We start from the raw sequence: 24,216 nt of genomic DNA, 5'->3' as shown, positions 1-24,216 counted from the left end.
GAATCACAGCCTGTCCCGCTGTACTAGTTCTGCGTGTGATGAGGCCTGACATGATGTACCGGTTCCATACGAGATGAATCTTGCTCTGTGTGCAATGAAGAATGCCCTGATGGTGATGAAGCTTTCTCTGCTTTACCGGTTCTGAGTGAGATAAGCTTTCCCTGCTGTACTGGTTCTGTTCTGTGCACGTCATGCTTCGCCTGCTCAATAGACGATGGATCCCGCCCTGCACTAAGCTCTGATGGCGATGAAGCTTGCCTTGCCTTACTGACCCTGTGTGTGTGATGAAGCTCGCATTTCCATAGCCTGCCCGGTATGATGAAGCTTGCCTTTTCATACCCAGCTCTGCGTTTGACACAGCTTGCCTTTCCACATCGGGTCTGTACACAATGAAGCTTGCCCTGCAGCATCTTTTCAGTGTGTGGTGTAGCGTGCCTTTTCCTATCTGCTCTGAACGACGACACTTGCTTTGCTGTACCTGTTCTATGCGTATGTTTCGTGAAGTTTGCCTTTCCACAGCTGCTCTCTGCGGGTGATGCTTGCCCTGCTGCAGCTGCCACGTTGCTGCTGAATCTTGTCAGTATGCTTTACGTACTCTACGTGTGGTGGGGTCTGCCATACGTTACCTGCTTTGATTCATGCACTGATGCTGAACCGAGGGTAGTGGTGCAGTATTGAAGCCCCATGACTGGCACGTCTTCACTTCTTTGTTCCCTGCACATGTGGCCACTTCCGGGCCTAATTATTCAAGACACTTGTCTGCAAAGCGGATGCCATTCCAATCTGCTTTCTGGGCTCGGGGCCAAGTCACAAAATGTTCCTAAAAAAAAAATCTGAAGCCTGCGCTTTACACTGAATAAACAAGGCTCCACTAGGCGTATTGGCCAAGCTGACAGCCGGGTCTGTGCTGCGAGAGATAAAGTCGTTCTTGGCTGTGACTCTAATCGAGGGGGATCAAAATAACCATTGACTTTGTAAACGAGCTCCATTTAGATTCATTGTATATAAATGTATTTTAGGTGGATATCCTGAAACTCTGCCATTGATCCGGCCCTCTTGGATTTATCCTGGAGACTGGTTCTAAGCTCAGCCACTTACTCCAATAAGAGACGTTTCAAAAACTGCAATGTCCCCTAGTGCAGTGCTAGTCTCAAGCAATGACTTTCTGGGTGAGCTGAAGTGAGCTCACTCACCACCCTTTACCTCGTACTAACCACCCGCTGTAATCAGATAACCCAGAACTATTGCCTCAGTTGGCTCCAAGCTAAGTGCAGACATGCCAGACGGCCCCAATTTATTGTGACCACGTACCTGCGTTTAATATAAAAATATGCATACTTCAAGATGTATGTAGGTCGGTATATGGTATTTCTATAGCGTAAACCCAGCCAAAAGGCAGCGGAGCACTGTACAGGGTAAGAAATAAGCATAATGTCAATGATTGATTGGAGGTAGCTGGCTTGGTTGGTTAATGTATTGTGAAATAGTGCCCTTTATATAGGTAGTATTTGTTTGATTCAAATATCAGCCTACAGGAATGATTTGTCAAAGGAAATTCCAGGACTGGAAATGGGGTATCCTGCTGACATGGAGGCACATGGACACCATTCTCCAAGTACACACAATCAGGACAGTAGGGCACATCACAACGAGCCACAAAAGTTGAACAGCATCCACAAGCAGAGACAAGAACAGATAATTATGCATGTTTTAATACCAAAAAGAAGACAGATTCTATACAGAAGTGAAACCTCTCTATAGGATAATAGGCCATTTACAAAAGAGATAAAATACAGAGCCTGGACTTCAGTAAAAAAAGGAGCTTTGGCTATTCTCCTTGAATAAACATGGCTCATGACCTATGGGTTCTTTGACTCAGGGGATTTCTAAAATTGCAATAGCAAAGACCTCAGCAAAGACTTACTTGCGGCGGTTGAGAGATGGGGACAGGGAGAATAGGAATGAAGGGGGAACAAGGGTATGTAGAAGTGGGGCTAAGAAAAGTATGAGGGAAAAGATCAATATGGAATAAACCTTAGCAAGAATAAGGGTGTTTTGGACAAAGGGTTAGAGATACTGGGGTAATAGAGAGGTCTGAGCACGAAATGTAGTCTGATGGCAAAAAGAGACACTTAGGTGTGAGAGAATGAAGAAAAAAGTGAAAACTGAGGTATGGAGAGAGAGAGAGAGAGAGCAAAGTGAAAATGGAGAAAAAGAGGGAAGAATGAGTATGAGCAGAGAAAGGAACAAGAGGAAATGACAGAGTGGATGACAAGAGGTAGACAAATACAGAAGTAGAACGAGGGGAAAGCGTAAGTGTTAAGGAAGGAAAAGCAGGGAGATGATCTTGGAGAAGAGAGAACAACAAGGACGGAAGTGAGGGGAGCAGCCCAGAATATACAGACCATAAGAGGAGGAGGTGTGAGTCACGTTTCCACAGATGAGGTGTGAACAAGCCGCATCTATGTGGAGCGTGTTTATGTGAACAGCCTCTACAGAATCCCATCTGCTCCTCAACCCTCCACCTCCCCCACACTCTGAACTCTGGTACTTCAGCATGTCCCAGAATCTCAAACCCCAGAGGTCTTCACACCAGGGAGCAGTAGTCCCTGCATTCCTGGCACAAAGTATTGCGTAAGAGTTGGAGAAGGGTCCAAAAAGTGGGGTGGAGAGTCAAGCAGGTGTGTGCTTACGTGGGCCCTCGATCACGAATGAGGGTGCTATGAACTTTCATTGGAGTTGCATGTACCTTGAGAAGGCGTATGGGTTCTGCGGCCTTGCAGAGGTAGAAGGTGCTGCAGCTTTCCTTTAGGCTTACTAAAAGGGTGCTACTCAGGATCCACCCAAAAGTCAGACAATCCAGCATAAGACAGTCAACAGAGCAAACATGGGGAGGGACCTCCTGAACTTGGCACTTCTAGCTGGAATGATCATAAGAATCACCCCCAGGTGTATCCTGGGGAGCTCAGTTCCTCTTCTCTCCACCACACAAGGGTGGTCACCATACGGAACACAAAAGAATACTATTAAAATGGCTGCCACCAAGATTGTCACTAGAACACTGGAAGAGTGCAGGTCTGGAAAGGCGAGGAGGCAGACAAATAAGAAGTCCTCACTCAAGAACATTTCCACACACAAACTGCCAGGCTGCCACCAAAGAACATGTAGAGGAGGTTCTTCATCTCATGCGTAATCTCAAAGCCAAAGCCTTCACCGATCACAACGTGCCAGGAGGAGCCAAATTTCTTGTCCATGGTCTCCTTAATCATCTTGGCGGCACTCTGTGGGCAGAGAAAAGAGGGGTCATGATGCATATTTACCACAAAAGACATCACGAGTGCTTGTATGGCAAATTACAGGGTCCAGTGGAAAATACATCACAAGGCATGCTGGAAACTGCTTGCAAAACAAAAAAACGAAAAAAAGAGGGAAATTTGTAAACTGACAGAAGATCAAAGGGGTCATGTGACTGAAGGGGTATATTAAAAAAAAGTCTGTGAAGCACTGCACTAGGTAATTTGTTACCACACCTTTACCCCAAACTCTTTATGCCTACACACTCAAAGATAGGTGACTAGTAGCCCGTTGTACACGCTTTTTAGAAAGACAAACCTTGGTAGCACACTGTCATTTACAGACAGCATATTTTCCATTAAAATGGCCACCAATTTTGCACACATGTATAGTTTTACTGATAAAACTACACAGCACACAAATGTGTGTGGAAATTGAGTTTATGTCAATATTTATCATTTGTGCACCACCAAGTAGTATCTTGATTTGTTTGGATCCTAATAAAATCTTTTTTTCCAGCACACTTCTGAATTGCAAAAAGGTGCTTCGTTTTTGCTTCCCTAACTGCTGAAAGAAATCCGACATCCAACAGCCTCTCCTTTCACACTCCCTGTACTCCTCCAGCAAGTGTCACATAACTCACTCTAAAAACTCCTCCCTTTGCAGGCAAAGACAAAACACCAGTCCTGGATGTTAAAATATGTCGGAGTTTACCAGAACACATAGCTTGAGAGTTCACCTCTGTCTTTGAGGCTTAGTAAATGTGACAAGATAAATACAGAATTTAAAGGCTTCGTTATTTATTGCTCAGACGTACCTGACCCACTAAAAATTGGGTCGTGACCCACAGTGTGGGTAATGCTGGTGTAAACCTATATGGTATTTTATATTGTAGGAGGCTGGCCTGGCCTGTAGTGGGTACCAGAGGTACTTACACCTTGTGCCAGGTCCAGTTATCCCTTATTAGTGTAGAAGAGGTGTTTCTAGCAGCTTAGGCTGATAGAAGGTAGCTATGGCAAAGCAGCTTAGGCTGAACTAGGAGACATGGAAAGCTCCTACTATACCACTTATATCATATGCACAATATCATAAGGAAACACAATACACAGTTACTAAAAATAAAGGTACTTTATTTTTACGACAATATGCCAAAAGTATCTCAGTGAGTACCCTCAGTAAGAAGGTAATATATATACACAAGTTATATGTACACAAACCAAAATTATGTAAGTAATAGCAAAAAAAGTAATGCGAGCAGTGTAGAATCACAATAGGTTGCAATAGGAACACATAGGTATAGGGGCAACACAAACCATATACTCCAAAAGTGGAATGCGAACCACGAATGGACCCCAGACCTATGTGAGTTTGTAGAGGGTCGATGGGACTGTAAGAAAACAGTGAGGGTTAGAAAAATACCCCACCCCAAGACCCTGAAAAGTAGGAGTAAAGCACACCTACTACCCCCAGAGAGCACAGAAGTCGTGATAGGGGGATTCTGCAGGAAGAACACACACCAGCAGTGCACTGACAACGGATTTCCAGACCTGAGTACCTGTAAGACAAGGAGACCAAGTCTAATAGTCGCGACAGTGTAGAGAGTGTGAGAAGGTAGCCTCTTTCTAGCCTTGTTACCCCCACTTTTGGCCTGTTTGTGAGTGTATGTCAGGATGTTTGTCACTGTTTTCACTGTCTCACTGGGATCCTGATAGCCAGGCCTCAGTGCTCATAGTGAAAACACTAGGTTTTCAGTATGGTTGTTATGTGTCACTGGGATCCTGCTGGTCAGGACCCCAGTGCTCATAGGTTTGTGGCCTATATGTATGTGTCACTGGGACCCTGTCACACAGGGCCCCAGTGCTCATAGGTGTGCATGTATATGTTCCCTGTGTGGTACCTAACTGTCTCACTGAGGCTCTGCTAACCAGAACCTCAGTGGTTATGCTCTCTCATTACTTTCAAATTGTCACTAACAGGCTAGTGACCAATTTTACCAATTTACATTGGCTTACTGGAACACCCTTATAATTCCCTAGTATATGGTACTGAGGTACCCAGGGTATTGGGGTTCCAGGAGATCCCTATGGGCTGCAGCATTTCTTTTGCCACCCATAGGGAGCTCTGACAATTCTTACACAGGCCTGCCACTGCAGCCTGAGTGAAATAACGTCCACGTTATTTCACAGCCATTTTACACTGCACTTAAGTAACTTATAAGTCACCTATATGTCTAACCTTTACCTGGTAAAGGTTAGGTGCAAAGTTACTTAGTGTGAGGGCACCCTGGCACTAGCCAAGGTGCCCCCACATTGTTCAGAGCCAATTCACTGAACTTTGTGAGTGCGGGGACACCATTACACGCGTGCACTACATATAGGTCACTACCTATATGTAGCTTCACCATGGTAACTCCGAATATGGCCATGTAACATGTCTATGATCATGGAATTGCCCCCTCTATGCCATCCTGGCATTGTTGGTACAATTCCATGATCCCAGTGGTCTGTAGCACAGACCCTGGTACTGCCAGACTGCCCTTCCTGGGGTTTCACTGCAGCTGCTGCTGCTGCCAACCCCTCAGACAGGCAGCTGCCCTCCTGGGGTCCAGCCAGGCCTGGCCCAGGATGGCAGAACAAAGAACTTCCTCTGAGAGAGGGTGTGACACCCTCTCCCTTTGGAAAATGGTGTGAAGGCAGGGGAGGAGTAGCCTCCCCCAGCCTCTGGAAATGCTTTGTTGGGCACAGATGTGCCCAATTCTGCATAAGCCAGTCTACACCGGTTCAGGGACCCCTTAGCCCCTGCTCTGGCGCGAAACTGGACAAAGGAAAGGGGAGTGACCACTCCCCTGACCTGCACCTCCCCTGGGAGGTGTCCAGAGCTCCTCCAGTGTGCTCCAGACCTCTGCCATCTTGGAAACAGAGGTGCTGCTGGCACACTGGACTGCTCTGAGTGGCCAGTGCCACCAGGTGACGTCAGAGACTCCTGCTGATAGGCTCCTTCAGGTGTTAGTAGCCTTTCCTCTCTCCTAGGTAGCCAAACCCTCTTTTCTGGCTATTTAGGGTCTCTGTCTCTGGGGAAACTTTAGATAACGAATGCATGAGCTCAGCCGAGTTCCTCTGCATCTCCCTCTTCACCTTCTGATAAGGAATCGACCGCTGACCGCGCTGGAAGCCTGCAAACCTGCAACATAGTAGCAAAGACGACTACTGCAACTCTGTAACGCTGATCCTGCCGCCTTCTCGACTGTTTTCCTGCTTGTGCATGCTGTGGGGGTAGCCTGCCTCCTCTCTGCACCAGAAGCTCCGAAGAAATCTCCCGTGGGTCGACGGAATCTTCCCCCTGCAACCGCAGGCACCAAAAAGCTGCATCTCCGGTCCCTTGGGTCTCCTCTCAGCACGACGAGCGAGGTCCCTCGAATCCAGCGACACCGTCCAAGTGACCCCCACAGTCCAGTGACTCTTCAGCCCAAGTTTGGTGGAGGTAAGTCCTTGCCTCACCTCGCTGGGCTGCATTGCTGGGAACCGCGACTTTGCAAGCTACTCCGGCCCCTGTGCACTTCCGGCGGAAATCCTTCGTGCACAGCCAAGCCTGGGTCCACGGCACTCTAACCTGCATTGCACGACTTTCTAAGTTGGTCTCCGGCGACGTGGGACTCCTTTGTGCAACTTCGGCGAGCACCGTTTCACGCATCCTCGTAGTGCCTGTTTCTGGCACTTCGCTGGGTGCTACCTGCTTCAGTGAGGGCTCTTTGTCTTGCTCGACGTCCCCTCTCTCTGCAGGTCCAATTTGCGACCTCCTGGTCCCTCCTGGGCCCCAGCAGCGTCCAAAAAACGCCAAACGCACGATTTGCGTGTAGCAAGGCTTGTTTGCGTCCATCCGGCGGGAAAACACTTCTGCACGACTTTCCAAGGCGTGGAGGATCCATCCTCCAAAGGGGAAGTCTCTAGCCCTTGTCGTTCCTGCAGTATTCACAGTTCTTCAGCCTAGTAAGAGCTTCTTTGCACCAACCGCTGGCATTTCTTGGGCATCTGCCCATCTCCGAGCTGCTTGTGACTTTTGGACTTGGTCCCCTTGTTCCACAGGTACCCCCAGACAGGAATCCATCGTTGTTGCATTGCTGATTTGTGTTTTCCTTGCATTCTCCCTCTAACACGACTATTTTGTCCTTAGGGGAACTTTAGTGCACTTTGCACTCACTTTTCAGGGTCTTGGGGAGGGTTATTTTGCTAACTCTCACTATTTTCTAATAGTCCCAGCGACCCTCTACAAGGTCACATAGGTTTGGGGTCCATTCGTGGTTCGCATTCCACTTTTGGAGTATATGGTTTGTGTTGCCCCTATCCCTATGTTTCCCCATTGCATCCTATTGTAACTATACATTGTTTGCACTGTTTTCTAAGACTATACTGCATATTTTTGCTATTGTGTATATATATCTTGTGTATATTTCCTATCCTCTCACTGAGGGTACACTCTAAGATACTTTGGCATATTGTCATAAAAATAAAGTACCTTTATTTTTAGTATAACTGTGTATTGTGTTTTCTTATGATATTGTGCATATGACACTAAGTGGTACTGTAGTAGCTTCACACGTCTCCTAGTTCAGCCTAAGCTGCTCTGCTAAGCTACCATTATCTATCAGCATAAGCTGCTAGACACCCTATACACTAATAAGGGATAACTGGGCCTGGTGCAAGGTGCAAGTACCCCTTGGTACTCACTACAAGCCAGTCCAGCCTCCTACATTGGTTGTGCAGCGGTGGGATAAGTGCTTTGAGACTACTTACCACTCTTGTCATTGTACTTTTCATAAGAGAAAAATATACAAAACAAGGTCAGTGTATATACACATAGCCAAAAAGTTTTGCATTTCCTCTTTTCACTCTTTTCTAAGTGCTGAAAAGTACTTCTAAACTTTCAAAAAGTTCTTAAAAGTTTAAAAAGTTTTTTCTGTCTTTCCAAAAAGTTCTGAAAACTTTTTTCTCTTTTGCTATCACTTTAACTCTCTCTAAAAAATGTCTGGCACAGGCCAAAAAGTTGAACTGTCCAAACTTGCATATGATCACCTTAGCTGGAAAGGAGCAAGGAGTCTCTGCATAGAGAGAGGTTTGAGTGTAGGGAAGAATCCTTCCTTAGAACTGTTAATTAATATGCTTAGAGTACAGGATAAGGCCATAAGTGCCCAATCTGTAGAAAAAGTAGCTAATGGTTCTCAATCTGATCCAGGGACTCCCCCAGGAAAAGGTTCAGGAAAGAAACTTCTCAGCCTGCCCATTACTAGACAGTCTAGCATAGTTGGTACAGAGGTTGAATCACATCATACTGATGATGTGCTCTCACATTATGCTGGTAGCCAAGCTGTTAGGGTGCCCCTTGTAAGGGACAGGTCTCCTTCTGTTCATTCCCATCATACCTCTGTATCTAGAAATGTCCCTCCCACCCACCCTGATGACAGATTGTTAGAAAGGGAGCTCAATAGATTGAGAGTGGAGCAAACCAGACTGAAGCTCAAGAAGCAACAGCTGGATTTGGATAGACAGTCTTTAGAAATAGAGAGGGAAAGACAGAAGATGGGTTTAGATACCCATGGTGGCAGCAGCAGTATTCCCCATAGTCATCCTGCAAAAGAGCATGATTCCAGGAATCTGCATAAGATAGTTCCCCCTTACAAGGAGGGGGATGACATTAACAAGTGGTTTGCTGCACTTGAGAGGGCCTGTGCTGTACAGGATGTCCCTCAAAAGCAGTGGGCTGCTATCCTATGGCTATCATTTACTGGAAAAGGTAGGGATAGGCTCCTTACTGTAAAAGAAAATGATGCTAACAATTTCCAAGTTCTTAAGAATGCACTCCTGGATGGTTATGGCTTAACCACTGAACAGTACAGGATAAAGTTCAGAGAGACCAAAAAGGAGTCTTCACAAGACTGGGTTGATTTCATTGACCAGGCAGTGAAGGCCTTGGAGGGGTGGTTACATGGCAGTAAAGTTACTGATTATGAAAGCCTGTATAACACAATCCTGAGAGAGCATATACTTAATAATTGTGTGTCTGATTTGTTGCACCAGTACCTGGTAGACTCTGATCTGACCTCTCCCCAAGAATTGGGAAAGAAGGCAGACAAATGGGTCAGAACAAGGGTGAACAGAAAAGTTCATACAGGGGGTGACAAAGATGGCAATAAGAAGAAAGATGGTGAAAAATCTCAAGATAAGCATGGGGATAAGGGTAAAACCAAAGATCCCACTTCAAATCTTAAACACTCTTCAGAGGGTGGGGATAAAACAAATTCTTCCTCTTCTTCCCAACCTGCACACATTAAAAAGCCTTGGTGCTTTGTGTGTAAAAACAGAGGCCATAGGCCAGGGGATAAGTCCTGTCCAGGTAAACCCCCTGAGCCTACCACCACTAATACATCAAGCTCTAGTGCCCCTAGCAGTAGTGGTACTAGTGGTGGGACTGCTGGCAACAGTCAAGCAAAGGGTGTAGTTGGGTTCACTTATGGGTCCATAGTGGAAACTGATGTAATCAGTCCCAAGACAGTTTCTGTCACACCTAGTGGCATTGGCCTTGCCACACTGGCTGCTTGTCCCCTTACAATGGATAAGTACAGGCAGACAGTTTCAATAAATGGTGTTGAGGCCTTGGCCTACAGGGACACAGGTGCCAGTTTCACTTTGGTGACTGAAAACCTAGTGCCTCCTGAACAACACATCATTGGACAACAGTATAAGATTATTGATGTCCATAACTCCACTAAGTTTCTTCCCTTAGCTATAATTCAGTTTAGTTGGGGTGGAGTTACTGGCCCTAAGCAGGTGGTGGTATCACCTAGCTTACCTGTAGACTGTCTCTTAGGTAATGACCTAGAGGCCTCAGGTTGGGCTGATGTAGAGTTTTATGCCCATGCAGCCATGCTGGGCATCCCTGAGGAATTGTTCCCTCTCATTTCAAGTGAAATGAAAAAGCAAAGGAGAGAAGGCCTGAAAACTCAGGATCCCTCTCCATCAACAGGTAAAAAGGGTATCACAGTATCCCCTAACCACCCTACCATTCAGGATACTATTCCTGTGGTGGGAGAAACCTCTCCTGGGGTGGCACCTGTTCCAAGGGAATCATCAGCTGGCATAGCTGGACTCCCTGAGGTAGAAGTACCTCTCTGTGGGATAACTAACATTGGTGACAAAAAGAGCACCATTTTAGTTAACATGGAGCATCCCTCCAACCCTCCCAGAGAAACTTTAGTGCAGAAACCCTGTACTGCCTCACAACACTTAGGACAGCATCCCTGCCCTAGTGTGGAGCTCATAGGACAGCATCCCTGCCCTGCTCCAACTCAAGAGAAACAGCATCCCTGTTCTCTCTTCCAGCCAAATGGACAAAGTTTTTGTCCAGCTATGGCTTTACTGAGACAGCATCCCTGTCTGGCATTTCCATCATTACAAATAGGTTCAGTGGATAATTCCCACTGCTCTAAACTAAAACTTACTGATAGAAACTCTGAAAATACATCTTCACATTGTTGGTTAGCTAAAAAACTTCAAACAGGGTGGTTTACATCCCCACAGGGAAGTAACCATATAGTGGATGATAAAGGGAGTAACCAGTCTATTGCAGAGCTACTCTCTACTTATCACCACTTAGACAATAAAGTCTCAACTGGCCAAGGTTAGCCTTATTGTCCTTCGTTTGGGGGGGGGGTTGTGTGAGAAGGTAGCCTCTTTCTAGCCTTGTTACCCCCACTTTTGGCCTGTTTGTGAGTGTATGTCAGGATGTTTGTCACTGTTTTCACTGTCTCACTGGGATCCTGATAGCCAGGCCTCAGTGCTCATAGTGAAAACACTAGGTTTTCAGTATGGTTGTTATGTGTCACTGGGATCCTGCTGGTCAGGACCCCAGTGCTCATAGGTTTGTGGCCTATATGTATGTGTCACTGGGACCCTGTCACACAGGGCCCCAGTGCTCATAGGTGTGCATGTATATGTTCCCTGTGTGGTACCTAACTGTCTCACTGAGGCTCTGCTAACCAGAACCTCAGTGGTTATGCTCTCTCATTACTTTCAAATTGTCACTAACAGGCTAGTGACCAATTTTACCAATTTACATTGGCTTACTGGAACACCCTTATAATTCCCTAGTATATGGTACTGAGGTACCCAGGGTATTGGGGTTCCAGGAGATCCCTATGGGCTGCAGCATTTCTTTTGCCACCCATAGGGAGCTCTGACAATTCTTACACAGGCCTGCCACTGCAGCCTGAGTGAAATAACGTCCACGTTATTTCACAGCCATTTTACACTGCACTTAAGTAACTTATAAGTCACCTATATGTCTAACCTTTACCTGGTAAAGGTTAGGTGCAAAGTTACTTAGTGTGAGGGCACCCTGGCACTAGCCAAGGTGCCCCCACATTGTTCAGAGCCAATTCACTGAACTTTGTGAGTGCGGGGACACCATTACACGCGTGCACTACATATAGGTCACTACCTATATGTAGCTTCACCATGGTAACTCCGAATATGGCCATGTAACATGTCTATGATCATGGAATTGCCCCCTCTATGCCATCCTGGCATAGTTGGCACAATTCCATGATCCCAGTGGTCTGTAGCACAGACCCTGGTACTGCCAGACTGCCCTTCCTGGGGTTTCACTGCAGCTGCTGCTGCTGCCAACCCCTCAGACAGGCAGCTGCCCTCCTGGGGTCCAGCCAGGCCTGGCCCAGGATGGCAGAACAAAGAACTTCCTCTGAGAGAGGGTGTGACACCCTCTCCCTTTGGAAAATGGTGTGAAGGCAGGGGAGGAGTAGCCTCCCCCAGCCTCTGGAAATGCTTTGTTGGGCACAGATGTGCCCAATTCTGCATAAGCCAGTCTACACCGGTTCAGGGACCCCTTAGCCCCTGCTCTGGCGCGAAACTGGACAAAGGAAAGGGGAGTGACCACTCCCCTGACCTGCACCTCCCCTGGGAGGTGTCCAGAGCTCCTCCAGTGTGCTCCAGACCTCTGCCATCTTGGAAACAGAGGTGCTGCTGGCACACTGGACTGCTCTGAGTGGCCAGTGCCACCAGGTGACGTCAGAGACTCCTGCTGATAGGCTCCTTCAGGTGTTAGTAGCCTTTCCTCTCTCCTAGGTAGCCAAACCCTCTTTTCTGGCTATTTAGGGTCTCTGTCTCTGGGGAAACTTTAGATAACGAATGCATGAGCTCAGCCGAGTTCCTCTGCATCTCCCTCTTCACCTTCTGATAAGGAATCGACCGCTGACCGCGCTGGAAGCCTGCAAACCTGCAACATAGTAGCAAAGACGACTACTGCAACTCTGTAACGCTGATCCTGCCGCCTTCTCGACTGTTTTCCTGCTTGTGCATGCTGTGGGGGTAGCCTGCCTCCTCTCTGCACCAGAAGCTCCGAAGAAATCTCCCGTGGGTCGACGGAATCTTCCCCCTGCAACCGCAGGCACCAAAAAGCTGCATCTGCGGTCCCTTGGGTCTCCTCTCAGCACGACGAGCGAGGTCCCTCGAATCCAGCGACACCGTCCAAGTGACCCCCACAGTCCAGTGACTCTTCAGCCCAAGTTTGGTGGAGGTAAGTCCTTGCCTCACCTCGCTGGGCTGCATTGCTGGGAACCGCGACTTTGCAAGCTACTCCGGCCCCTGTGCACTTCCGGCGGAAATCCTTCGTGCACAGCCAAGCCTGGGTCCACGGCACTCTAACCTGCATTGCACGACTTTCTAAGTTGGTCTCCGGCGACGTGGGACTCCTTTGTGCAACTTCGGCGAGCACCGTTTCACGCATCCTCGTAGTGCCTGTTTCTGGCACTTCGCTGGGTGCTACCTGCTTCAGTGAGGGCTCTTTGTCTTGCTCGACGTCCCCTCTCTCTGCAGGTCCAATTTGCGACCTCCTGGTCCCTCCTGGGCCCCAGCAGCGTCCAAAAAACGCCAAACGCACGATTTGCGTGTAGCAAGGCTTGTTTGCGTCCATCCGGCGGGAAAACACTTCTGCACGACTTTCCAAGGCGTGGAGGATCCATCCTCCAAAGGGGAAGTCTCTAGCCCTTGTCGTTCCTGCAGTATTCACAGTTCTTCAGCCTAGTAAGAGCTTCTTTGCACCAACCGCTGGCATTTCTTGGGCATCTGCCCATCTCCGAGCTGCTTGTGACTTTTGGACTTGGTCCCCTTGTTCCACAGGTACCCCCAGACAGGAATCCATCGTTGTTGCATTGCTGATTTGTGTTTTCCTTGCATTCTCCCTCTAACACGACTATTTTGTCCTTAGGGGAACTTTAGTGCACTTTGCACTCACTTTTCAGGGTCTTGGGGAGGGTTATTTTGCTAACTCTCACTATTTTCTAATAGTCCCAGCGACCCTCTACAAGGTCACATAGGTTTGGGGTCCATTCGTGGTTCGCATTCCACTTTTGGAGTATATGGTTTGTGTTGCCCCTATCCCTATGTTTCCCCATTGCATCCTATTGTAACTATACATTGTTTGCACTGTTTTCTAAGACTATACTGCATATTTTTGCTATTGTGTATATATATCTTGTGTATATTTCCTATCCTCTCACTGAGGGTACACTCTAAGATACTTTGGCATATTGTCATAAAAATAAAGTACCTTTATTTTTAGTATAACTGTGTATTGTGTTTTCTTATGATATTGTGCATATGACACTAAGTGGTACTGTAGTAGCTTCACACGTCTCCTAGTTCAGCCTAAGCTGCTCTGCTAAGCTACCATTATCTATCAGCATAAGCTGCTAGACACCCTATACACTAATAAGGGATAACTGGGCCTGGTGCAAGGTGCAAGTACCCCTTGGTACTCACTACAAGCCAGTCCAGCCTCCTACAGAGAGGGGGCAGGAGCCCAGGAAATGCCAGCTGAAGTTGCAAGGAAGCTGCCACCGGTTGGAAGAAGCTTGGAGTTCTGCAAGAAAGAAGAGAACTAGGAACTTCTCCTTTGGAAGACAGATGTCCCACGTCGCGATGAAGCTTGCAGAGGTGTTCCCACACAGAAAGACCGCAAACAAGCCTTGCTAGCTGCAAGGGTCGCAGTAGAGGTTTTTGGGTGCTGCAGGGGCCCAGGAGGGACCAGGATGTCACCACTTGGAGGAGGAGACAGAGGGAGCGCTCAGCAACTCAGAGAGCCCTCACAGAAGCAGACAGCTCCCGCAGAAGTACCCCAACAGGCACTTAGAAGAAAAGTGAACCGGAGTCCACACAAAGTCACAAAAGGGAGTCCCACGACGCCGGAGGACAACTCAGAAGGTTGTGCACTGCAGGACGGAGTGCTGGAGACCCAGGCTAGGCTGTGCATGAAGGAAATCCTGGAAGAGTGCACAGGAGCCAGAGCAGCTGCAAATCACGAGGTACACAGCTTTGCAGTCTAGCGTGGGGAGGCAAGGACTTACCTCCACCAAACTTGGACTGAAGAGTCACTGGACTGTGGGAGTCACTTGGACAGAGTTGCTGTGTTCCAGGGACCACGCTCGTCAGGATGAGAGGGGACCCAGAGGACCAGTGATGCAGTCTTTTGGTGCCTGCGTTAGCAGGGGGAAGATTCCGTCGACCCACTGGAGATTTCTTCGGAGCTTCAGGTGCAAGGTGAAGGCAGGCTACCCCCAGAGCATGCACTACCTGGAAACAGTCGAGAAAGCCGACAGGATTAGGCGCTACAATGTTGCTGGTAGTCGTCTTGCTACTTTGTTGCGGTTTTGCAGGAGTCCTGGAGCAGTCAGCGGTCGATCCTTTGGTAGAAGGTGAAGAGGGAGATGCAGAGGAACTCTGGTGAGCTCTTGCATTCGTTATCTGAAGAATTCCCCAAAGCAGAGACCCTAAATAGCCAGAAAAGGAGGTTTGGCTACCAAGGAAGAAGGATTGGCTACCAAGAGAGGTAAGAGCCTATCAGAAGGAGCCTCTGACGTCACCTGCTGGCACTGGCCACTCAGAGCAGTCCAGTGTGCCCCCAACACCTCTGTTTCCAAGATGGCAGAGGTCTGGGACACACTGGAGGAGCTCTGGGCACCTCCCCTGGGAGGTACTGGTCAGGGGAGTGGTCACTCCCCTTTCCTTTGTCCAGTTTCGCACCAGAGCAGGGCTGGGGGATCCCTGAACTGGTGTAGACTGGCTTATGCAGAGATGGGCACCATCTGTGCCCATCAAAGCATTTCCAGAGGCTGGGGGAGGCTACTCCTCCCCAGCCCTTCACACCTATTTCCAAAGGGTGAGGTTGTAACACCCACTCTCAGAGCAAATCCTTTGTTCTGCCTTCCTGGGCAAGGGCTGCCTGGACCCCAGGAGGGCAGAAACCTGTCTGAGGGGTTGGCAGCAGTAGCAGCTGGAGTGGAGACCCAGGAAAGGCAGTTTGGCAGTACCCGGGTTCTGTGCTAGAGAACCGGGGGGGATCATGGAATTGTCACCCCCAATACCAGAATGGTATTGGGGTGACAATTCCATGATCTTAGACATGTCACATGGCCATGTTCGGAGTTACCATTGTGACGCTATACATAGGTAGTGACCTATGTATAGTGCACACATGTAATGGTGTTCCCGCACTCACAAAGTCAGGGGAATTTGCCCTGAATGATGTGGGGGCACCTTGGCTAGTGCCAGGGTGCCCACACACTAAGTAACTTGGCACCCAACCTTCACTAGGTGAAGGTTAGACATATAGGTGACTTATAAGTTACTTATGTGCAGTGGTAAATAGCTGTGAAATAACATGGACGTTATTTCACGCAGGCTGCATTGGCAGGCCTGTGTAAGAATTGTCAGAGCTCCCTATGGGTGGCAAAAGAAATGCTGCAGCCCATAGGGATCTCCTGGAACCCCAATACCCTGGGTACCTCAGTACCATATACAAGGGAATTATATGGGTGTACCAGTATGCCAATGTTAATTGGTAAATTTAGTCACTAGTCTGTTAGTGACAAATCTGGAAAGCAGAGAGAGCATAACCACTGAGGTTCTGGTTAGCAGAGCCTCAGTGAGACAGTTAGGCATCACACAGGGAACACATACAGGGCACATACTTATGAGCACTGGGGCCCTGCCTGGCAGGGTCCCAGTGACACATAGACTAAAACAACATATATACAGTGAAATATGGGGGTAACATGCCAGGCAAGATGGTACTTTCCTACATATATAGAAAACAATATTTTGACAAACGATATACGGATAGATATTTTGGTAAAATACATGGCAGAGACTGAAAATACTGTATTTTTGTAGGTGATATTTTGCCTACAATAAAAATGCACCACAATATACTGGTACTCCATATTGTGTCTGGAATCGGGCTGGAAAATAGAAGGACCAAGACCAGGGCATATAACCACAGCAATCAGAAATGGCACACATCTTGACAATCCCGGTGGCATTTTGATGATAGTGAAGGGGTAGATGAAGATCATACCTCGTTGTTGGTGGCAAACTTTTCACAGGCTGTGACACACAGCTCCATTGTTTCCACACGCATCTCCTCCGGCATGTCTGTATGCTGAAAGAAAAGAGGCAAAGGAGAGGTTAGGAGACCGAGGTCGCTGTCCATTGTGCACAATTCACCAAACACACACAAAACCATGGAAGGTGACACATAGCCTGACGGTCTCCACTTGCATGCCCCCTGGCATGTCCTGTGCAAGTTGAGAGGCAGAGACTAAGAAAAGGACACGGGTAGCTGCCAAACCCACACAGGTTCCACCTCACAACTGTGCATCTGTCACACACAATAATCTGCCATCTACAATAACAGTCAACACGGACTGAGTTGTTTGGCAAAGTGTGGCAACGATTGAGAGTAAAATGTTATCTAGAATACTGTATAAATCTAGTCATATACACACTCACAAAGGCTCCCGAGTTACAGCCAGCCAACCAGTCAGACACACAGAGCCATGAAACTGAGTGTGACAACCACCTAGATACACGTACAGAACCAAAAAGGTTTTTTCCTCGACTCACATCCATTTAAATATCCTTCTGTCGTGCACAACCACACTCACAGTCAGGATGGACCATTCACCCTCACTCCAAATTACCCGAATTAGCGGGAAGCTGTGCAAACGCTTATAGTCAGCCTCGTCCCTCTTGCTTTCCCCTGTATCAGCCATGTCCAGCTACGACCTTTAAGAAGAAAGGAAGCAGAGGTTTGTGAATTGGAGACCTGTGACAGAGAAAGAGAGGAAAAAAAAACTTACAAGAAGAAAAAAAAGCTAACATTGGAAAGAACAGCATTTTTACAGTATGTCAGACAGATGTGCCTTGTGGACAACGAAAGAAATGGGGCATGCTGGGAAAAACAGTGCAAAAAAGATGCTTGTAAGATAAATCAGTGGATTAGAACTCAAGCAGCAGATAACTGCGGTTGACCTGTAGGTTATTGACTTGAATCGCAGAGTGCGTTCTCAGTCTTTCACCATTCTGCCAAAGAAACAACGCACATTTGTTCATTAACAAAACCCGCCAATATTAAGGCACTAAGAGATGGTTCAATATGTAGAACGCACTACAGAAATAATCAACTTCGTTTTTCAAATATTTTTATTAGCATTTGATAACAGTATTGTGTACAGTACACGTATGAGTCTGATGTCAGCAAGCCGACTCATGTAGTACGGTTTACAGTATAAAAATATATTTAGCAGTATATGCTATCCATGCTGTTTACTTTCTTTTTTCTTCTGCAATATAAAAGTAGAAAACTAACAATAGAGTTAAATAGGTTATTCTATACCACCCTATCCCTTGGGCTATGCAGATCTAGGTACTTTCTGTAATGGTACAGCTTTATAACATGGGCCTGCTCTGTAAAGGTGGAGGAATAGGCTCTTTTACATACCCTTTCCTATATGTGGTTGTGGTGTGGTGTGCCAGGCGTAATTTTGCATCGAATAAATGTCTTAAGATGATGATTATACAGGTGTGTGACAATATATGTAAGTAAAAAATGGAATTCCAAAGGCCTAAGAGGGTCAGTCAGCATAAGTCGTAAACGTGTCAAGCATTATGTCTGAGCTGTGGGCGATTAGATTTTTTCTCAATCCTATCCTTTCTCCTCTACGAAGGTGTAATTGGTACTCAACCATCTATTTGCTGCCGCCAACCAGTTCTCAGCAGATGGGTGAGAAGTAAATGTCAGGTAAGTCAGTGGGGTGTGAAAAATAACTGGTTTCTGCCCCCCAACACTTTCCTGTCAGCCCCTATTGTTGCAATGCACCATGTTATAAATGGGGTCTCTAGTTGGCAGTGGTTTGCATCCTGTCTAAGTAGGGACCCTCACTCTAGTCACAGTAAGGAAGCCACACAGCTAAGATAAACCCTGCTCACTCCCTTGGTAGCTTGGCATGAGCAGTCAGGCTTAACTCAGAAGCAATGTGTAAAGTATTTGTGTGTGTGTGTACACAGGCACACCCTGAAAACACCACAAAAGTACTCCACACTAGTTTATAAAAATAGCCAATATTTACCTGTGTAAAAGACCAAAATGACAAAAATCCCACATTCACAAGTAAAGATACAATATTTTAAACATTAGGGGCCAGATGTAGCAAATCGGCAATTTGCGACTTGCAAATTGCGAGTCCCTGCGACTCGCAATTTGCAAGTCGCAAATTGCTATGCAGTACGGTGTCTCAGACACCGACTGCAACTCGCTATGGGGTCGCAATGACCCACCTCATGAATATTCATGAGGTGGGTCGCAAATTGCGGCCCCATAGCGAGTATAGGCACTCGCTAACATGGAGGCCTGCTGACGTCAGCAGACCTCCATGTTCGTGACCTGCTTTTAAATAAAGCAGTTTTTTTTTTTAAGTGTAGCCCGTTTTCCTTGCAGGAAAACGAGCTGCACTTAAAAAAAAAACCGAAACCTTTAGTTTCGGTATTTTTTCAGTGCAGGGAGTGGTCCCTTGGACCACTCCCTGCCCTGAAAAAATATTTTTGGGTCCAGTCACAAACTGGAAGGGGTCCCATGGGGACCCCTTCCAATTTGCGAGTGGGTTACCATCCACTTGAAGTGGATGGTAACTGCGATGCCATTTGCGACCGCGTATGCGGTCGCAAATGGTATTGCATCCCACTGCGACTCGCAAATAGGAAGGGAACACCCCTTCCTATTTGCGAGTCGGAAATGCATATTGCGAGTCGGTAACGACTCGCAATATGCATTTCTGCATTGGCAAACGCGTTTAGCGAGTCGCAAACGGCAAATTTTGCCGTTTGCGAGACGCTAAACGTTTGCTACATCTGGCCCTAGATGTATTATAGCACTTAGAAACACAATAGCTCCAACTGGGGCTATCAAGACGCCTTGGCGGAGTTGTCTCCAACAGTTTGACACCACTTGCGAGGGAGTGCGGGCTGGTCACAGTGTCGCATGGACCCCGGTTACAGAACTATGGAAATCAATGAGCAAACAAAGATGTTGCACAGAGGTGGGGAGGTTAAGCGTCGCTAGAGCTGGCGCAGCAGTGGTTTCTTGCTGCCACTGGGGAGGTGAGGTGTTGGTTCCTTAATGCTAGCCAAGGGAGGTAAGGTGTTGGTTCCTTACAGTTGCAGGGGAGGTGATGCGGTATTGGTGGCAGTTCCTTACAACAAGGGAGGGGTGATCGATCCAGCAGCTCAAGATGAGAGGGGTTGATTTGTAGTGTTGCGATCACACCACGGGCCACAGGTGCTGCGGCAGAGCTGGGTGCCATGGACGTTTGTGACATGGTGCTCTGGACTCACGCTTTGGTGGGACTTCGAAAGTGCAGCAGCAGCATTGGGCATGTGGTGGAGGTCAGGGTCAGTGCACTCAGCAGGGAACACAGTCCCGGTGCAGGCAGCGACGCAGAGTCAGAGAGTGGCACCGACCCTGTAGTCATTCTGGACATCGATGCACTAGTTTCTTCCTTGTTGCACCAGAACTCACTCCCAAGGGCCCAGGAACTGGATTTGGCATCACTTGGCAAGTGAAGTTGTTGATGTCCCTAACACTTCCTAACAGGAGGCAAGCTCAACCCAAGCCCTTGGAAAACCTTTGGAAGCAAAATGTAGAAACCAAAGTCCATTCCTTTCACTTCCAGGACAGAAGCAGCAAGCAGCAGGCCAGCACAACAAAGCAACAGGCAGAGTCGTAGTCTCTCCTACAGCATCCAGCTCTTCTTCTTGGCCGAATGTCATCACCCCAGAAGGATTCTAACTATATGGTGTCAGGTGTCCACTACTTATACCAATCCCCATCTTTGAAGTAGACGAACATCAAAGAGAAGTATTTGTGGTGCATGCGAGAGTGCCTTTTCCTGCCCAAGCCCCAGACACACTCCATGGGTTGGAGACTGCTTTATGTGAGGACAGACACAGCCCTATTCAGGTGCAAGGGCCAGCTCCAACCACCACTCCAGCTCAAGAAGACCCATCAGCCTGGTGATGGGCCATCCGGATATAGAGGACACACCTCAGCTCCTTTTTGTGACCACCTAGAGTGAGTGCACAAATGGCCCAACTGTCATCCTGACCCAGACGTGCATTCAGCAGACAGGCAGAGGCACAGAATGGTAAAGCAAGAAAATGCCCACTTTCTAAAAGTGGCATTTTCAAACTAACAAACAGTTCAATAACCAACTTCACCAAAAGAATTATTTTTAAATTGTGAGTTCAGAGAACCCAACTCGATAACTCTATCTGCTCCCAATATGAAATTACACTTAAAAGATATTTCAAGGCTATGCCCATGTTACCGTATGGGAGAGATAGGCCCTGCAATAGTTAAAAAACAAAACAAATTTAGCAGTATCTCATTATCAGGACATGTAAAACACAAGAGTACATGTCCTACCTTTTAAATACAATATACACCCTGCCATAGGTCTGCCTTTGGCCTACTTTAGGGGTGACATGCATGTAGTAAAAGGGAAGGTTTGGGCCTGGCAAGTGGGTGCACTTGCCAGGTCGAAATGGCAGTTTAAAACTACACACACACACACACACACTTTAGTGGCAGGTCTGAGACAGGTTTGCAGGGCTACTCATGTGGGTGGTACAGTGTTGCAGGCCCACTAGTGGCATTTGATTTACAGGCCCTGGACACACACAGTGCACTTTACTAAGCCAAGCATATACAAACCAATCACATATGCCAATCATGGATAAACCAATCACCAATACGATTTAGAAAGGAAGGACTTGCACTTTAGCACCGGTCAGCAGTGGTAAAGTGCCCAGAGTCCTAAAGCCAACAGAAACAGGTCAGAAAAATAGGAGGAAGAAGGCAAAAGGTTCAAATTGCATTTTACATTTGGCTCCAGTTGATGTCTGCATATGAAAATCACTTCTCATGTTAAAAGTAAGAGGGGTGGTGCAAAGAACAACTTAGGACAGGGAAGAAAAGGATTATCAGGAAACAGGTACACCATGAAAGGAAACACACACACCCCGAATCTCATGCTTATATTTTTTATTAAGTGATATACCCAATTTAACATAATGTACTTGTGTGTGCCTCTCAGACTACGCAGAAATGGACAGTCTTGTTTTTCTACATGTCTGAGAATTCCCATAAATATTGAAATTCTAACTTGCATGCTCTAACCTTCTAAGGGTTATATTCTACTTTTAATAATCATGCCCAGTAGATTGTGCACCTTAGTTTGGGCATTTGTGTACCACTAGAATGTGAATTTTGTTTTAAGGAAAGCCCCAAATGTTAAGGTTAGTTTTTCACTCAAGCTTTATGTTGAGTTGTATTTGGTATTTATTTAGATCGTTGCTACAACTTGTGTGGCCCTGAAGCGCTGCTGTTCATTTTGGCCAAGGTTTTGGCTCACCATTTAGATTTATAACCTACCCTGTAGTATAACGTTTGATTATTTGTTGATTGCTACTTCTTTCTTCAGTTACAGGCTTCTACGATATTAAGCCAAATAATACCCATCCAACCCCCAAGAGCATAGTATCTAATTCTCCCTTACAGATTGGTGAACCATACATTTCCTTGTGCAACAACCAGTGCCTAATTTGAGACTGTGGTTTCTAGGTATGCCACTTGGTGGCGGTATTGGCCTGAATTAGAAACAAACATAACGGTTGTTTATTCATTCAGTATACATTAAAATGACTAATACTTGTTGCCTAAGTCATTCTTATAACTCTGGGGCCTGGAATAGTCTGAATTGTCACACTAGTAGGATGTGATGGATAGTGACTGTGTTGGTGCTCTCATTTACAGCACAGGCAGAGGCAGTGCGATAGGTGGTGAAAGCGGCAGAGGCTTATTGACGAGGGCCCTGGCACTTTTTTTTTTTAAATAAATAAAGCACTGGCAACAACATAGTGGCAGGATAGCCAAGCAAAGGAGAAAACAACTCCACACCCAAGGAAGAAAGCATACCCTTGGAAAGCAAAGGCGCAGTCACTGTGCTTCCTAAAGAAGCCAACATGCACAACCTACTCAAATGATGCTATGACTACGGTGCTCTCTACCTTATCTGAGGCAGTTTATATGAACAAGGTTCCTTGCCATGTACGTGCTTTTGAAAGGATGTCACAGATGGAATAAAGTCAACCACGTATGAGGTACACCTGATACGTCCCTTCCACCGCTTTCCCCTGCCTAGATCGCCACCTCCTGCAACCAACACCTTCAGTTGCCCACTCTCAGTAGGACCCCGCTTTAAATACATCCACTCCAAACCCTTACCAACCAACAACCCTTACCCTTAAAATCACCAACCCAGAGCTAGGACTACAAGGAATCAACCACACAAACGTCTTCCTCTTTCAGGTAACTGTAACCTAACCATAGAGCCACCATCACCATGTGCCCACTCTCTGGAAGGGATCCCTTCCAATTAGCCCCCTCCCTCCGCTTTCAATAACTCCAAATCCAGAGCCAAGGCTACAGTGGGCCATCAACACTGCTCACTGTCCTAAAGAGATCGCAATCCAAAACCTCTTCCCTCGAAGGACCCCCATTGATTTCAGCTTACACTCAGGTCCCCATCCTCACCCAGGGAACTCTAAATAAAGCATCCTCTCACAACAAATGTTTATGCATGGTTTGTGCCTAGGACGCCCCAGCCCAATGTCACCTTCAAAGTTGCCACACCAGGATCACCTGCCAACAATGAAATCCCAATTTAAAACATCCGCAGTGATTCTCAACAGAGGCGCCCACTTAAAAGTCTCCTTCAAACACTTTGCGAGAACCCAGAGCACCTACTCCAGGGAAACCAACAGGGTGCAGGATACAATAACTCTTAGACCTCAACAAGAATAGGTTACACATAGCGTAGAAACTGATTCACTCACCCCCCACGACACCCTCCTTCCCACTATGAACACACACTAAGTAACGGAAAGCCACAAACGCCCTAACCACAAGGAAACCTCAAAATAAATCTACAATCCTCGCCTGCATAGCAACCTCTGAGGTCCCCAGGGGCGCACGAACACTCTTCCGTAATTTATCCTAGCAGGAATACTCCAAGACCTCGCGGTTTCAGGGCTCTGCAAAGGTAGGTCCATGCCGAATACACACTTGATTATATACAACTATTCTCCAGAAAGACACCTTCTCCCTGCCACCCACCTTCTCCCTGCCACCCCTTTTCTCAGCTCACCGGTCGTACAGCCTCCACTCGCTCTGGGCCTCCTCCACCTCCCGTTACTAAGGCTCTGTCTCGATGCTCTTTCTTGGCAACGCTCACTTCCTGTTCCTTTCCGGAGCCCCGCCTTCTCATTGGCAGCAGGGAGCCCGTTGCAACAATCGCGGGGAGCATAGGGCAGAGAAATGAAAAGAGGACTAAAGGATGAGGTAGCCATTTTGGAACAGTGGAGGTTCCAGTTTGGTGGCGACAAATTTCAGGGGCGGGGATGGAAGGGAAGAGTGAGGAAATCAGCGCCTTTTTTGTTGTTGTATAAACTCATCTGCATT

At 47.1% G+C, this 24,216-nt stretch overlaps 1 protein-coding gene across 3 annotated transcripts; it reads right to left on the bottom strand.

Moving 5' to 3' along the window:
• Positions 1-1,694: 1,694 nt before the first annotated feature.
• On the bottom strand, positions 1,695-24,014 carry DNAL4 (dynein axonemal light chain 4). 3 transcript variants are annotated; one of them, XM_069231305.1, is made up of 4 exons: positions 23,903-24,014; positions 17,342-17,426; positions 16,717-16,800; positions 1,695-3,281 (listed from the first exon to the last, which is right to left on the bottom strand). In XM_069231305.1, the coding sequence occupies exons 2-4, from the start codon at positions 17,411-17,413 to the stop codon at positions 3,117-3,119; spliced, it is 321 nt and encodes a 106-aa protein (XP_069087406.1). In that variant the 5' UTR covers positions 17,414-17,426; positions 23,903-24,014; the 3' UTR covers positions 1,695-3,116. The 3 variants fall into 3 exon arrangements, with proteins under 3 accessions (XP_069087406.1, XP_069087405.1, XP_069087407.1); XM_069231304.1 differs by having other exon boundaries at positions 17,342-17,466; positions 23,903-24,013; XM_069231306.1 differs by having other exon boundaries at positions 2,969-3,281; positions 23,872-23,939.
• Positions 24,015-24,216: the final 202 nt, after the last annotated feature.

This window comes from Pleurodeles waltl, chromosome 4_2, assembly GCF_031143425.1.
Source record: "Pleurodeles waltl isolate 20211129_DDA chromosome 4_2, aPleWal1.hap1.20221129, whole genome shotgun sequence".
NCBI classification, from domain to species: Eukaryota; Metazoa; Chordata; class Amphibia; order Caudata; family Salamandridae; genus Pleurodeles; species Pleurodeles waltl.
The sequence above is the reverse complement of the archived record's forward strand: the minus strand, read 5'-3'. Positions and strand labels throughout refer to the sequence as shown.